General features: G+C 30.3%; 1 protein-coding gene and 1 pseudogene across 1 annotated transcript; both read right to left on the reverse strand.

The window, feature by feature from the left end:
* Nucleotides 1-584: 584 nt before the first annotated feature.
* On the reverse strand, nucleotides 585-6,832 carry LOC111302527 (26S proteasome regulatory subunit 8 homolog A-like; annotated as a pseudogene).
* Nucleotides 6,833-10,366: 3,534 nt separating this feature from the next.
* On the reverse strand, nucleotides 10,367-14,992 carry LOC111302904 (two-component response regulator ORR24-like). The gene is made up of 6 exons (XM_022898790.2): nucleotides 14,367-14,992; nucleotides 13,822-13,974; nucleotides 13,160-13,552; nucleotides 12,979-13,055; nucleotides 11,282-12,505; nucleotides 10,367-10,669 (listed from the first exon to the last, which is right to left on the reverse strand). The coding sequence occupies exons 1-6, from the start codon at nucleotides 14,512-14,514 to the stop codon at nucleotides 10,595-10,597; spliced, it is 2,070 nt and encodes a 689-aa protein (XP_022754525.2). The 5' UTR covers nucleotides 14,515-14,992; the 3' UTR covers nucleotides 10,367-10,594.
* Nucleotides 14,993-15,517: the final 525 nt, after the last annotated feature.

Below are 15,517 nucleotides of genomic sequence, written 5' to 3' on the forward strand. Positions count from 1 at the left end.
CTGACGCTGACTTATCTGATTCACTTGTGATTGTAAATCCTTTAGTTGCAAAACTATGTTTCTTCAGAAAAGTGGTAAAAGCCCAGACCTAAAATTTGAGATAAAATTATCTTAAAAAAATTTTTTTCCCTAAAAAAATAAGGTTCTACAAATGTGTGTGTTTACAACTAAGATTAAAATGACAGAAAAACCTTTTATTAGATAGTAGCAATGTATTAAAATAGGAATAACATAATAAAGATTCACAAATCATATATGTAAGGAATCACCGAATACCATAACATGATGATTCTTACTCTTTGCCTAAAAAGAGTCACTACACAATAAGTTTAGTAAGCACTAATGCTAACCTTGACATATAACACAATCAATGATGCATAATCAAGAAAATGAAATCATGAAAGCATAATATTTTCACTTCAAATACAACCCCCTACATACTTTTTTTTCTTTGAACATATATAAGAACAAGGTAGCGATGAATGAGTGGCTTTATGTGGCCCTAACATGAAAAAGATCAATAATAATAATAAAATGCTTATGAAAAAAATAATAATAGCACTAAATGGCATGTACCTCACTGTTTATGAAGCAATTAGTACCTTGATCTTGTTAGATGCTTCAAATTTGTCATGTTGGTTAAGAAGCTCCAATATAGTCTTTCCACCTCCCTGTAACCATTACCACTTCTAGATTCCATTTGGTTCAAATCCAATATTGTCTATCTCATCCATAAAATGATTAATAGAGCATGTTCCTTGGATAATTAAAAGAAGGAACCACTCAAGTAAAATAAAAGATAGAAAGCAAAACTATAATAGCATGATAAATAATCAAATAGAAGTAGCTATACTTTATGTGTCAAGTTAAAGAAGATCTGGCTCTTAGCTAATGACTAATTCTAGGTAACAAGTAATTATCCACATTTAAAAAAAAAACCCCAAGATTTTTCATCTCACTTAAAAAAAAAAAAAAGAAGGGCTTTGGAATAAAATTTATATATTAGCAATATTTGGAAAGAGTTTTACCTTGCTAATATATATAGCACGTTTCAAATTTATATTTGTTTAAATTAAAGAAAATAAACAAGGAATATAACAAACCTACCGTAACAAAAAGTTCTCTAACCATTCAAGAGCCTTCTCTAATGTATTTCTGAACAAATTCAAAACCAAAAACCCTGATAAAAGTTCAACCAATATGATAGGCCATAGCTTTAGCCAATAGAGTTTTTCCTATACTCGGTGGTCCATACAGTAGGACACCCTATGACAGAGAGTAAGATTTAGTCCTACAATGTAGCATGATAGTACCTTTGGCTGAGCTATTCCAAGACTTTCAAACAATTCAAGATGTTTAATTAAAAGTTCTATAACTTGCAAGTTTTCATATAGCAAGTATAAGGAGTTAAACCAATCCACAACCAAACATGGGATCAATAACAAAGAACTGGAATAGATAAAGGTAAAATAATAAAAAAAAAAGCCATAAATGAACAAATCAAGCAAGTGTGAGAGAAAACCTCTTTGATTTCTTTAATTTGTTGGTCAAGTCCACCAATCATGTCATAGGTAGAATTTAAAATATTTTCAACTTTCATAAGTTTAACCAAGGGATCTACTTTGCTTGTTAAGACCAAATGGAGAACATAGCTATCATTTCAAAGTGCAACTCTTGTTGATGGTGTTATTTTTGTGATATTAATATTCTTGTAAAAGTCAACAACATATTTTCCTCTGGATGAACCTGAAAAAGAAATTACAAAATAATAAAAGAGTATGATTAGAAGACATTCCATAAATGACACCACAAATTTTTAAATAAAAAAATCATTATCTATAGTTTTTAGCTTGAGAAGCATCCACCCTAAAAGTAGGATACATAGTATCCATAACCATGTTAAATTTTAAATTTTTTTATATTGAAATTTAGTCTATATATTAAAAAGGAATATTACAACTTGAATTTTGTTATTATAGCAAAAGTTAAATGGAAGAGAAGTTTAACATATCTTTAATAGTTTAAGATCAAACATTTTAAGAAATTTATCCAATTTTTCATTGGAAATTTTATTGAAATCAATCCTTTTTTTTTTATTTTGTAAACAAAGAAATTAGATATATTATTAAAATTTTAGAAAAGGCTTTTGTTGAAGCTAAGATATAAACAAGTGAATTTCATGAAATCTAGCCAAAGCTTAAAAAATTGTAGGGAATGGCTATAGTTCTTGTTGCCATACCCACTGGCCTTAACAGATTTCACTTATTGAATTGCTTTTTCAAACTTTAAACATATTCCACATTTTGCTTTTTTTTTTTAAACAATTGATTAATCATATTATTAATGCAGGATAACCAAATAAGAACAATAATGGAAACATTAATAATGGAAAGCTAGCCAAAGAAGAACAAGAGAAAAACTAAAAAATTAAGATAATCATTAATTTAATTGCATATGGTCACCTTGCAATAGAGAGAATGAGTTCACGGGCTGAAGGGCGATGGCACAGGCTTACATGGGCTCAAGGGTGGTACAAGCCCGCGGTGAGGGCAGGAAGGCACGGGCCAGCGGTGTTGAGTGCAAAGAAAAGGTGAGGAAAGAGGAAAATAGAAGAAAGAGGGGAGAAGAGAGAGAATGTTAAGGATTTCAAACAGGGAAGAAAGGAAAAAGGGGAATGAGATTTTAAGATATAAATGAATTTTAGCTATGGATTTATCGATGGATTTTTCGTTAGTAATTCAAATTTTTTTTACTTTTAATGTTGGATTAATCGATGGAATCCATCAATAATTCAACTTTTATTGATGGATTCCATTAGTAAATCCATCTCTAATTAAAATTTTTTCTCCAAAGTTAATTTAAGAAAAAAAGGTATTTTCATTTTTTTTAAGTAGAAAATTTTTTATCGATGGAAAAATCCATTGGTAATCTATTAGTAAAACTTGTAGTAATAGATTTCTTTCGTTAGTAAAAATGTGCCAAATCATTAATTTTACCGCGGCAACTTAACTTATGGAATACCAATGGATTAATTTCTATTAGTAAATTCCGTTGGTATTCTATTGGTAATCCATCGGTAAATTTTTTTTTTTACAATTTTCATTGATAAACCGTCGAATTAAAAAATGAATTTCTGGTAATGAAAATGCCCACAAAAGTAAGTTATATATATTTTTGAATTACTATTTAATTACAAATATGTTAATTTTGATGTCAAAAAAAATATTTTGTAGGAAATATGTTTGAATAAGGGATTTTAGAAACCTAACTTAAGTGTGCACATACTATGGTGCAATTCTCTAGTCAAATCAAAGAAGCCATGACAACCTGAATTCTCACTTGAGACAAATAGTACCAAATTTGTAGTGAATAATGTGTATGATTTTGATCCTAAACTTGAATGTTAAAATTTATTGGAATAAGTATGTATAAGCTTCTTATAATGATTATATTTGTTACATGGTATGTAGTTTAGATTATAACTGAAATTTTAATCAAATTACAAATTATTTTATTATCTGTCTCTTCACCTCAATTTGTAAAAATTTATTGGTTCATAAAATAAAATAACACATTCTTCAAAGATAGTAAAAAATACTTAAGAATAAATTATCGCTTCTTTGCTCCAACAACAACTTATGAAAAAATCTCCTACGAAAACGATTTGTACAAAAGATTGATTTTAAGATGAAAATTTTTTAATTTTTTGGAATAAAAAACATTATTATATTTTGTTTAGAGATTATTTGTATTCAATAAATTACAATTCAAGTTTTCTTTAAATTTGATGATAATTGCATAAGTATATCCAATATGAAATTAACTTATTTTACTATATTAAAATATACAAAATTTAAATAAAAAATGATTATATAAAATTTGAGTTATTCATAAACTTCAAAGCTGATATTATCATTTTAGAAAAAAATTATATTATATATAAATTTATTGATATATGAATATAATTTTAAAATCGCAGGGGCTTAGTTACTTTAATTTCAAAATCTCTTTTTTTATTTTTTCCAAGCATATTGAATACACATTATATTTGACTACACTGATCATCAAACATAAATTACTCAAGATACTATTATTCTTGATTTGGTTCTTAATTTATTTTAGTCAATTAATCATTTAAAAATAAATGTTAATAAGAATCATTGAATGTGTTTCATGATAATGAAAATAAAATATTTTAAATTAAATTTATTTTATCATTAAATTTTAAATTTGAATGCATAATTAATTTTAAACATATGTTAATTTTTTTAGATTATCCACACATCGAAAATATAGACTATCCATATCATATTATTTCTTTGCTGTTAGAGGCTTTGGTTTTTATATATTTATATAAAATATATATGTATAATTTGCATTCGACCTAAATTGACAACGAATCAATTTAATAATATAACATTTATAAAGATATTATTTTTCAATATAAATTACATCTCAATTATATATAAATATAATATTTTTAAATAAATGTATTAATAATAATTTTATTAATATAATATATATAAAAATAAGATTAAATAAATAATAAAATATATTTTTATATATACCCATAGAGAGAGCAAGGCAAAATACCTTAAATTCACTTCTAACCTGACTTTGATTTTCAAAAAAGAAAAATAGTCCTTCCTCAATTTACTTCCAATTAAAAAACCATTTCTATTAAATCGAAAACTCAAAACCCATAAGATGCAAGTTGTTTTGCCATCTTACCTCTATTGACCTCATTTATTACAAAATTTATTTTATTAAAAAAAAGACAAAAGCAAAAACTAAAGACTACAAAAAAAAAAAGCCAAATGGGAGTAGTAAACACTTTAATTGATCATTTACATTTTCAAATATAGATAAAAATACTAAAATAGACAATTAAAAAATAAAAAAAAGAAAGCTAAAACAACAAAAAAATATTCTAAGCAAAAAAATTTTGAAATAATGGGGTTGCTAGAATATCTCCATTTAAAGATGATAATGGGTTGAGTCTCGGATAAGTTTATCCTCACCTAGACTTTAATTTGACTCTTTTAATAATTCAACTCAACTTTAATTTCGATCTGATATCGATTTTTTTATTAGTACTTGATATAGCCCGCCACATATATATAATGCACGTTCGATTCAAATTGATCAAAAAGTAATTTGATAATTTTAATTTAATATAATGTTCACAAAAATATTATTTTTCAATATAAATTATATTTAATTATGTATAAATATAATATTGTTATTAAATTAGGGTATTAAATAATAGTTTTATTAATATAATACATATATAATTAAATAAATAATAAATATATATTTTTATATTTACCTTAGATGAGGTCTTTAAATTCATTTTTTGACTTGGCTCTAATTTTCAAAAAAAAAAAAAATCTTTGACCCAATCTTGAATTTTAAAAAAACCGTACCTATTGAATCGAGATGAGTCAAAATACATTAGATACGATTTATTTTGTTATTTTTATCTCCATTAACTTTTTTCTTACAAAATTTATTTAATTTAAAAAATACCAAAAACTAAAAAACAAATAAAATGGAAAAATTTATCTTAATTTAGTAAATTAAGATATTGAATAATAATTTTATTAAAATAATATAGAATAAATTACATAAATGATCACTTAACTATTGGGATCATTTTAAAATATCACTAAAGTATTAAAATTTTTAATTTAATTACTAACATTTGTATAAGTATTTTTTTTAGGGTCACTATATCGTTAAACTATAATATTTATTTGATGTGGCTTCACTCATAAAAACGGTTTGTTTATTTATATAGCAAATAAAAGATCAAATGACATGGTCAACTTAGAATATTATACAAGTTAGCTTTAAGTTTTAAACAAATTTAGGTTTTGCTTTGGGTTTTAGAAAGTGGATATTCTCTTAATGCCAATAGAAATTAAGGTTGGGATTTTAGGGATTTTGTGATTTAGAAAGGAAATTAAGGAATTTAGAGATTTTAGGAGATCAGGTTAAATTATCTTAGGAAAAGGTGAGTAATCTGCAGATGCGGGTACACCTTTCTCAGTTGATGTAGCAGGTGAAACTGCAGGAGCTAGATAAGCAACATGATGGTGTGGTGGTGATGACGGTGATTGTGGCTGGGATGAGGCAAAGGGGCAGGAAAAGGTGACCATGAGTTTGAAGTGCCATCACCTCCATTAAGGGAATGTTACAAAATGGATGAAAGCCGAAATAATCAGATGTTGCAAAATGACAAAGGGGACCCCGCAGGCAAACTTTGTTATGTTTGATCCAGTTAAAGGTTTGAGAGATAAGATAACCACCTGGTTCAAAGAACTAATCAGATGTAGGCAAAAATAATGTGAAGTACATTTATTAACAAAAGGATCAAAGTATATACTTTGCTTGCGGGAAAGCCTATCTCATCCAGAATGTCACTTTCAAGCTGCAAGAGATTATCTTCCAGCAAAGAAACCGGCTTCTCAACATTAAAACTTGCTACAATATCATGACCTGGACAAATAAAGATCTGTCAGTATAAAAATTTGAACCAAATAAAGTTGCATGGATAATCTGAAATCATGCCCACAATTATAATATGTTTATTATGATTCTAAATTCAAGTGGTCATGCACATTACTGTGAACTTATGGCGAACCAAATTTTGGAGTAATTGAGATCGATTGGGATGCATTTCCTGTGAACTTAAAAATTCAAGTCCGTGATATAAATGGACTTCCTGTGACTGGTGTAGATATTTCATTATCAGAATTGCAAGCATGGAATTCTACAATTAAAGCAGGACAAGATTGGAGATACTGCTTTCTGGAAGTGATGTTGCCATGGATTGTTAGATATCGCTTGGCTATTATGATTTACTCTGTTTTAGCTTGTAAGAAGTTCTCGATGCTTATGGTTTCCTCATTGTATCTGTCCAGCCTTGTTTTTTCCTTCATTTTAGTAGCATTAAAAAAATGTATAGCACACAAAATGTCTTGGAGGAAACATGATAATGGAACATGGGGAATATGTGCAGTGATGCAAAATGAACCTACCATCTAAGAAGTTTGCAAAAACGACGAAAATGACTGGCACATAGTTCTGTCGTTTTAGATATTAAATCCCAAGAACTACATTTAGGTGTTTGATCACATAGCTTACCATATGATCGCTAATTACTTTAGAGCAAGTTTAGAATACATCCCATAGGTGCATTATCTTGTAATTTCCAGAGGTACTTTTTGATTACAAAATAAAGAAAAAGTATTTTCCTCTGTTCTTGCTGATGGTTTTGATTGCATTAATTCATGTAAATCTTGGAGTTCTAACAGTTTTGATTTCTATATTTCTGTCTATATACCATTTTATTATTATGGATTTCCTTTTTGCCCATTGTTGCCGTTTTGCTTCTTGCTTTGATGGGACTAATTTGTGCAGCAACATTAGTCTGCGGGTGTGCCTCCGAAAATGCAGGATTGATTGACCTTTGTTCGATCGAGTTCAGGACAGAGATCATCAGAAACCAAGAAATAGAAATGTAGTATCTGACACACTAATTGGTGCTATGTTAAGTTAAATGGTGTATTCCCTTTTATGGCATCAATTTGATAATATTAGCTTGGGATGGTGTTATCAGACAAGAGTTGGCTCACTGAACTGATGTAATAGAGCTTTTGAACCGGCGTAACATGGATTCTCAAATTCTGCCAAAAAAAAAAAGAAAAGAACAGAAAAAATTGGTGCAACCCAACCCCACAGAAAAGATAAAATTACCGATCCTATTGGCCATCTTCAGTAAGATCACAATATATACAAAAAATATACAATTACCACAATGAATGCATAGGTTTAGGACCAAGTTGATACATCAATGATAAGTCTCAAACCTTGAAAAGGAATTAGGAGATTCCTGTTAGTAGAATTCCATCTAAAACCAATACCAATCATCTAAAAATGAATAACATAATGATAATACTCCTAGCAAACCACTAATTCTTTCTCCTAGACAACAGTTGTACAGAGCTCAACAAAACTACAAGTCCAAATGCCTCTCCATGTTAATTGATTGATGTGGGTATAAAAACTGTGATTAGATGATCTTTAGTGATACAGAACTGCCATGTTTCTTCCTAGAACTTTTTGGTTTTAATGTACTCTGATTATATGCCAGCACCTTGGTAAAACAATTGGCAGAATCGGGTATTATTTGTATTGCACATCTATACGTAAAGCATGAAGAACTTAAGTCTAATCAACCTATGAACAAATTTTTATTTCTGCGAGCCAAACTAAATTTTGGTTACAAGAGAAATATGGACGATGAGATCACAAAAGGAACCTGAACAGGACAGCTATTTGATCTGCCATAAAACACTGACCCTATTCACAAATGTGCCATATCATAGAATTTACCCCATTTTTCTTGTATTATTTATTCCTAGAATGGGCAACAATCTTGATTATAGAGGCTTTCTGCATATTGGTTCATCACTGACTTATTTAGGCATTTTACCATTTTTCCATTCAAAATGAACCAGATCAACAATAAAAACTAACTAAAATAAACCTTTGTTCACGAGGACCAAAAAACCTAAGAAAGGAAATTTAAGGATTTTAGGACCGTAATCGTTAATCGTAGCCAACAACCCACACCATAAAATCCTTAATTTCCTTTTTAAATCATAAAATCCTTAAAATTCTAATCCTAATTTCTATTGTCTCAAAAAATACTCATTTTCTAAAACCCAAAGTATAACCTAAATTTGTTTAATCCAAAACCTAAAGTTAACGGGTATAATTTTTTGAGTTAACCATGCTGCGTGGCCTTTTATTTACCATGTAAGTAAATTTTTTTTGATAAGTGAAATCATATAAGATAAATTTTATGATTTTAACGTTACAATGACTTAAAAAATATTTATTCAAACGTTAATGATTATATTAAAAATTATAATCTCTTAATAATTATTTTAAAATAACTCCAATAATTAAATAATTATTTATATAATTTATCCAATAATATAATACATATATATTAATACAAAATTAAATTAATAATAAAAAATATTTTTATATATATCGGACCGATTATTATAAAATCACTGTCAACTTGACCACAATTTTTTTTTTTAAAAAAAATTAACTCATTCCCAAATTATATTACAAAATGCACCTCTTAAATGGGGATGAATTGATACCTAATACTTTTTGAATTAAGGTTGATTAATATTCTTCATATATGAATTATTTTATTATCTTTACTTTTATTAATTTTTTTTTTACAAAATTTATCTAATAAATATAATAAAACGTATAATAAAACATAAAAACAAAAAATAAAAATTGTAAAATTTAAAAGAAGGTGAGGGTGCCATGGACATCCTTCCTTTCTTCCAAACTCTACAAAATTAACTATTAGATATTTATGGTGTCAAGATTTAAATTATAATTATTAAAGTTAAGAATTTAATATTTTATTAATAGGTCATTTGGTTGTTGGTCTTTAGGAATACTACTAATTGTAAACAAAGAAGTAATTTGTAAGTTATAGTATCTAATAGATCAAAGATTTAAATTTTAATATCTATAATTAGAAATGTATTCGAACTAAGACTTTATAATAAAAAGTTCGAGTTAGTTGAATTTGATTGAATTTTAATTTTCAAACTAAAATTCAACTAAAAATAAAAATCAAACTATTCAAGTTCAAAGTTCATTTACCAACTTAAAAATAAGTTTGATTCTTACACCCAATTTCAAGATCGATTATTATATTCGGACTAACGTTAAAATTGATATATAAAAAAGTAAAATAATAATTTTTTAATTAAAATAATAAATCATTTATTAAAATATAAAAATTCGATTAAATTCACAAACTACTTAAATCAAGCATTAAAATATTCTAACTCAACTTACTTGATAAGTTGAATTACTCCAACTTGAACTAAACTTGATAATAATCGAATCGTATTTGAATTTTATTCGAATTAAATGAATAACCTACAAGCATTGATATATCATTTACACCCTTACCTGCAATCATTTTCCTTATCCACGAACTACTAAAAAATATGCACGAATATGTTCTTGTTATCAAATTATTAAGGAAAAATGACACCAATCCAAATAAGAAAACCATCAACCACACCCCTATGGTATTCTGAATGATAATAAATACAAGAAATAACAACCAAATGTAGCCTTCAATATTCCAAGTACTATTATGCAAACCGAAGGGCTTACATCTAAAAAATTAAGATAAAATATATATTTTTGCTGGTGAAATACTGAAATTTGAAGTTCTTGGTCACAGCAGGATAAATGCTTATACCTTCAAATGAAATTTAGAGAAATAAGATACAAACGAAACTAAAACTAAGAAAACTGAGAAACTGTAAATTTCTCAAGCTATATTCCATCAAATGGGTAAAAGGACATGAAAAAAGAATTCCAAAAAGGAGGAGGATGCTGTCATCAATTTCAACTAGAAATCAAAAGTAGCATTAGAGAATAAATAAATTGCATATTGATACAGACCCCCATAAAGAGGAGTAGATTTATGCCTTTGTCACCGTCTTTTATCTGAGAATCAGCATCAACCGTCTCATATACATGACCCGATGGGGTATGCATCAAATCCAAATTCCCCATCCATCAATGTAGTATCCTTACTTTGCACCTGCATCAGAGATAGTCATTTTGAAGAATCCATTCTAGTAAGGAATAAGTATATATTTTAAAAAATATATAAAAAAAGGAGATTAACCTACAAAGGCTAAACTATAAACCAGGTTCAGTCATTCGTTTTTCTTACATGTTGCGTTTCAAGGAAATTAAATAGTCTTAACCAGAGACAACTTACTCCCAACTTATTTTGCCAATTACTGATTAGTTGGATTCTGGGATGACAAAAGTTCCACTCCTTGTTCTTATGGAGACTTGAAAACATATCCACTCTATATATCTTGGAATATAGAGAAATAAACATCTTTCACAATTCTTAAGCATACACGAATTCACTGTTTGGCACTAATTGTTATATTTGACTAGCAAAAAAGAAACTATAAGCATTGAGAAGGAAACTATAAGCATGGAGAAGACACGTAATACATGTCAAGGAAATAAGCTTTATACCTTTATCTCTATGCCCAACTATGTAGTGCTAACTATAGTGCTTACTGTGCTTTACAGAATCTCACATTCAACACCCACTTTAGACTATGACATGGACAAGAAAAAGAAAACATCAAAAAGTAAACCGACAGAGGCAAAGGAAGTTCTCTTGTCATACCGGTTTGATCATGGAACTCATTACATCCTCCAAGGATTCAAAATTATTTTCACTGAAACCATTCTGTGGCTTTGTCTGCTCGAAGAGGAAGTCCTCATTGGACCTCAATTTTGTGTCAAAAAATGATTTCTCATCCTCAAGGTGCTGAACAACATAAGTAGCCTCACCACTTAATTGGCTGAACAAAGAAACATCAGTTGTATTAGTGCTGATGGCATTGCTTTGGTCCACCATAGGCCCACTTGCAGAATCCAGAGGGTACACCTGGCTTAATGAATGATTTAAATTTCCATTGTAATCGTGTCTGCGGTCTCCCCACTGTTGCTTTGCTGTGTAATCCATATTCTGAATGTCATTATCACTTAGACCCACTTGGCCCTGCATGTTTCCTCTACAGTCCTCCAAACGTGCTGAATTTGCCATGGAAGAAAGATCAATAGGGTTGTTACTAAAGTGAGAGCTCATCCAAGAGATGCTTTCTTGCAAATTATTAGTTGGCAATTGCTCATGACTAAAAGCTTCACTTTTTGACAATGAACTTGACGGGAAATTGGATAATTGAACTGTGCCCTGCCAGTTTTCACTGCATCTACCATGATCAAGAAAATTAGAAGAACCATCAACGCCCATGTCAAATGATTCCTGAATCAGTGATGTCACCCCAAGAGATGACTGATTTCCTAATGCACCACTACGTTGCATCTGTTGTATGCTTGCTTGTAACAACAAGGGGTTGCCTGAGGCAGTAGATAGAGAATTGCTCAAGCTACCAAAAACATTTGGATCATTAACACAATTAAATTCTGCAAAGTGGTTAGTGGACTTGTTCTGTGACAGTTGGTTAAGCTCTATTGGTGTTGAGATCCCTTGAAACAAAGTTCCATTTTGATTCTGGTTTGCAGGTAACACTGCTGGCTGGATCTTCTCAAGACCGTTGTCGGAATTGTTCAAAGTTTGAGAATGTCCCTGTTGAATCACACTAGAAGAAATCCCACGTAGGCTTAATGTAGCTGAGCAATTCAGTCTACCAAACATTTTGCTGGGTTGATATGAAGATAGAGAAGCACTTGAAAGCCTTCCAGGTCCAGTCAATGTGCGAAAATCTCCAAAACCATCCAGTGAATCCATGCGCAAGCAAGAGGGATCTTTACTGCCTAATGCAGCAACCATGTTTGCTTGCTGGAATGCAACACTGCTAAGTCTTTTCAGGTAAAGCCTATATTTCTGCGAGACAAAATAAGACAGTAAGCTTAAGGAGGGGACAACTAGCCAGTTACTGCATATTTTTATTAAAAGTCGTGATTCAAGTATCTGCACTTTTCCCTGTCTATATGGCCCAGCCTAACTCTTACCAGCTTGAACTGGGGTTGCAATAACTTCATAAACTATGAGCTGGTTCTAACAGGGGGCAGAACAGTAAGGAAACTCTCTCTATTACAAATTAGTACAGCCAATTAAATAGGAGGCAACGACGAGCCCATGGTAGGTGAAGCTTTTGTACACACCAGATCGCTACTGTATTTTATTCAGCTATTCTCAACAGAGTATCTAATTTTTCTACAGAGCTGGCAACCTCTCAACTAGATCCCAAGTATACTTAAAACTTTAACATGCATACTAGTAACTGATAATTGTTGCAAGCGCAATATATAGGAATGACAATGCTGAAAATAAAAAACACAGAGGAAAGGGTTTGCCTGTAGATGGCTTGCTACATTTTCCCTTGTGAGCCCTTCAACATTCATAAGGTCAAGAATTTTCTTTGGAACAGCCTCTGCATTTGAATAAAGAGAAAATGAAAACTAAAATTAAAAATGTTGGGCATGAGGGTCACTGTGCCAGACAATAAGACACTAATCTCAACAGCAGAAAACTCACTGTCAAGCCCCAATTGGTTGACAGCTGCAACAAACTTCCTATGCAGCTCTACAGACCAAACAACTCGAGGTTTCTTCTGGGTTGAGGGGTCCTCGTTCTCATGTCCATTATCTTCACCCTCTTCTTCCTCATCTTCGGTTTGGTCCTTTCGCTTCTTATAGACTTTTTGGTCAGAACTGCTCGTTGATGTTTGACCAGCTTCTCCAGTTTGTCCCTGAGCCTTATGTTGATTTGGGGCATTAATTTGATCTTTAGAGTCGGGTTTCTTTTTTCTGACCACGTGTTGCCATATGTTTGTTAGCTCCTCAATGCGAACAGGCTTCAATAAGTAGTCACAAGCACCGTGGGTAATACCCTTCATAACAAGCTTGGTATCACTGTGAGCCGACAACACTGGAATTCATCAACAGAAAGTAACTATATTAAATCATTTTGAAACAATTCTAATCTATTACTCAAATTTAGCAAACCTAGAACATTATGGTTTTAGTAAACTACTGAACTTTAACCTTTCAAGGGAGCATGTAATAAAAAAAAAAAAAAGATAAGAAAGTTCATTCATTCCACAAATAATTGAAGAGACAAAGGAGGGGAAAAGAGCAAAAACAAAAACAAATGACTATCATTCAGCGCAATTAAATGGAAAAAGGGTTACTGCTTACTGATTACGGGTAGGTCCATTTCAAGCCCCACAAGCTCAAGAAGCTTAAAGCCATCCATATCTGGCATATTAACATCACTAATAACCAAGTCATATCTGTTTTTGTTTTCCCTCAACATTTTGAGGGCTGTAATTGCCTGATTGATCGTGGTAACTGCAGGGAAAAAAAAAAACATAAATGATATGTCAAAAACAAGCCCAATGTCTTGAGAATGTTAAGAATCAAAACTTGATTATTACAATTATAAAGATCCAAATCAAATGCAGACTGCAAAGCACAAGAGGCAGATCTTCCTGACAGAAACAGCATCTAAAAGTTAACCAAGCACACAATAAACCCGAAGGGAAGACGCATCAAGACAATTTATCTAACACTTTGAGAACAAAAACGAAAATTCGAATTAAAGATTGAAAACAACAGAACAATAAACAGTAACTAACTTATCAAACAGAAATTAGGATTAAATTTCAAATTGAAAACAAAATCTTTGGCAAAAAAATGAAAAGAAAATTTCATGAGAATTCGAAAGAAACAGAACGACCAACCTTGATATTGGCATTTACGAAGCAGATTTTCCAAAACTTTGAGGCAAATAGGGTCATCATCAACGGCTAAAACACGCATACCAACTGGAAACCGGTCCTTGCCGCCATCTTCACCATTGTAACCACCCATTCTCTCCTCCATGGTCATTGGTAAAATAAGCAATTGAAATAACCCAGAAGAGAAAACAGAGCACAAACGGAGATAAAAAAGCCAAAGCTTTCAATCTTTTCAAGTCTATCCACCGTTTTTAAAACTTCAAAATAAAACATACATAGCCAAAACCCCCAAAAAAGCAAAAAAAAGGGGGAGAAAGGTACAAAACAAAGATTGAAAGTGAGAAAGAAGTGGAAGCTGAAACTGTTAAGAGAGAGAGAGAGAGAGAGAGAGAGAGAGAGGCCTTTGTAAGTAAAAGCTGCAAAAAGGGACAATGATGTTGATTGCCAAAACAGAGTTACAGATGTTTCAACCCTCCAACAAAACAGAAATCTTTTATTCTTTATTTTTTTTAAACCTTTTGGAGGCAATGCTCTCCTCCTTTCATTTTGTTTTTATTTTTGGTTTTCTGTTTAACATCCTTTTCTATCTCTCCAGTCCCTACTCTGTATTTGTCTTTATCTTTTTTCTTGTCAACAGAACTGAGCATCCTTTTCATTTTTTATTTATTCTTTTATTATTTTGATAATTGAGCTTGTTTATAATCTTTCCTTTGAAGCCCTTTTTTTATTTTATTTTATTTTATTTTTAAGTAGTAAGTAGTATTAGTAATTTTTTTCACCCGAAACAAGGCTTTAGGAAATAATATTGTAGAAACGTCTTCTGGGCCACCACAAATAGACCTTACTATGTCTGCCGTCCGATTCAATCAATTTGGATCCTGATCGTCCGTTTAGATTTAGCCTACACAATTCAACGTTGATGGGATCTTGTAAAATTTTTTCAATTAATAGTAACTTCTTTTAAAGGTGCCCTTTCCTTATAAACTGTTAACTGTTAAGTGTGGATTAATATCTTGACTTGACTTTAAATATTTTAATTTTTTTAAATTTAAAATTTAAAATTAATTGCAAAAAGCCATATAATGAAATATTACCATGAAAATCTAACATAAATTATGGTAAATTATTTAGAGCCTTAAATACTAATTGGCAAT

The sequence above is a fragment of the Durio zibethinus genome, chromosome 13 (assembly GCF_047325235.1).
Source record: "Durio zibethinus cultivar Kanyao isolate XHJ-2024 chromosome 13, ASM4732523v1, whole genome shotgun sequence".
In the NCBI taxonomy this organism is placed as follows: Eukaryota; Viridiplantae; Streptophyta; class Magnoliopsida; order Malvales; family Malvaceae; genus Durio; species Durio zibethinus.

Excerpts from the sequence above, each read along its gene's own strand:
- LOC111302904 (XM_022898790.2), bottom strand. The coding sequence starts at position 14,514 with ATGACCATGGAGGAGAGAATGGGTGGTTACAATGGTGAAGATGGCGGC. Across the intron at positions 13,056-13,159 it reads CAACCAATTGGGGCTTGACA|AGGCTGTTCCAAAGAAAATT; the intron begins GTGAGTTTTCTG and ends ATTCAAATGCAG. Across the intron at positions 10,670-11,281 it reads TGAGTTCCATGATCAAACCG|GTGCAAAGTAAGGATACTAC; the intron begins GTATGACAAGAG and ends TCTCTGATGCAG.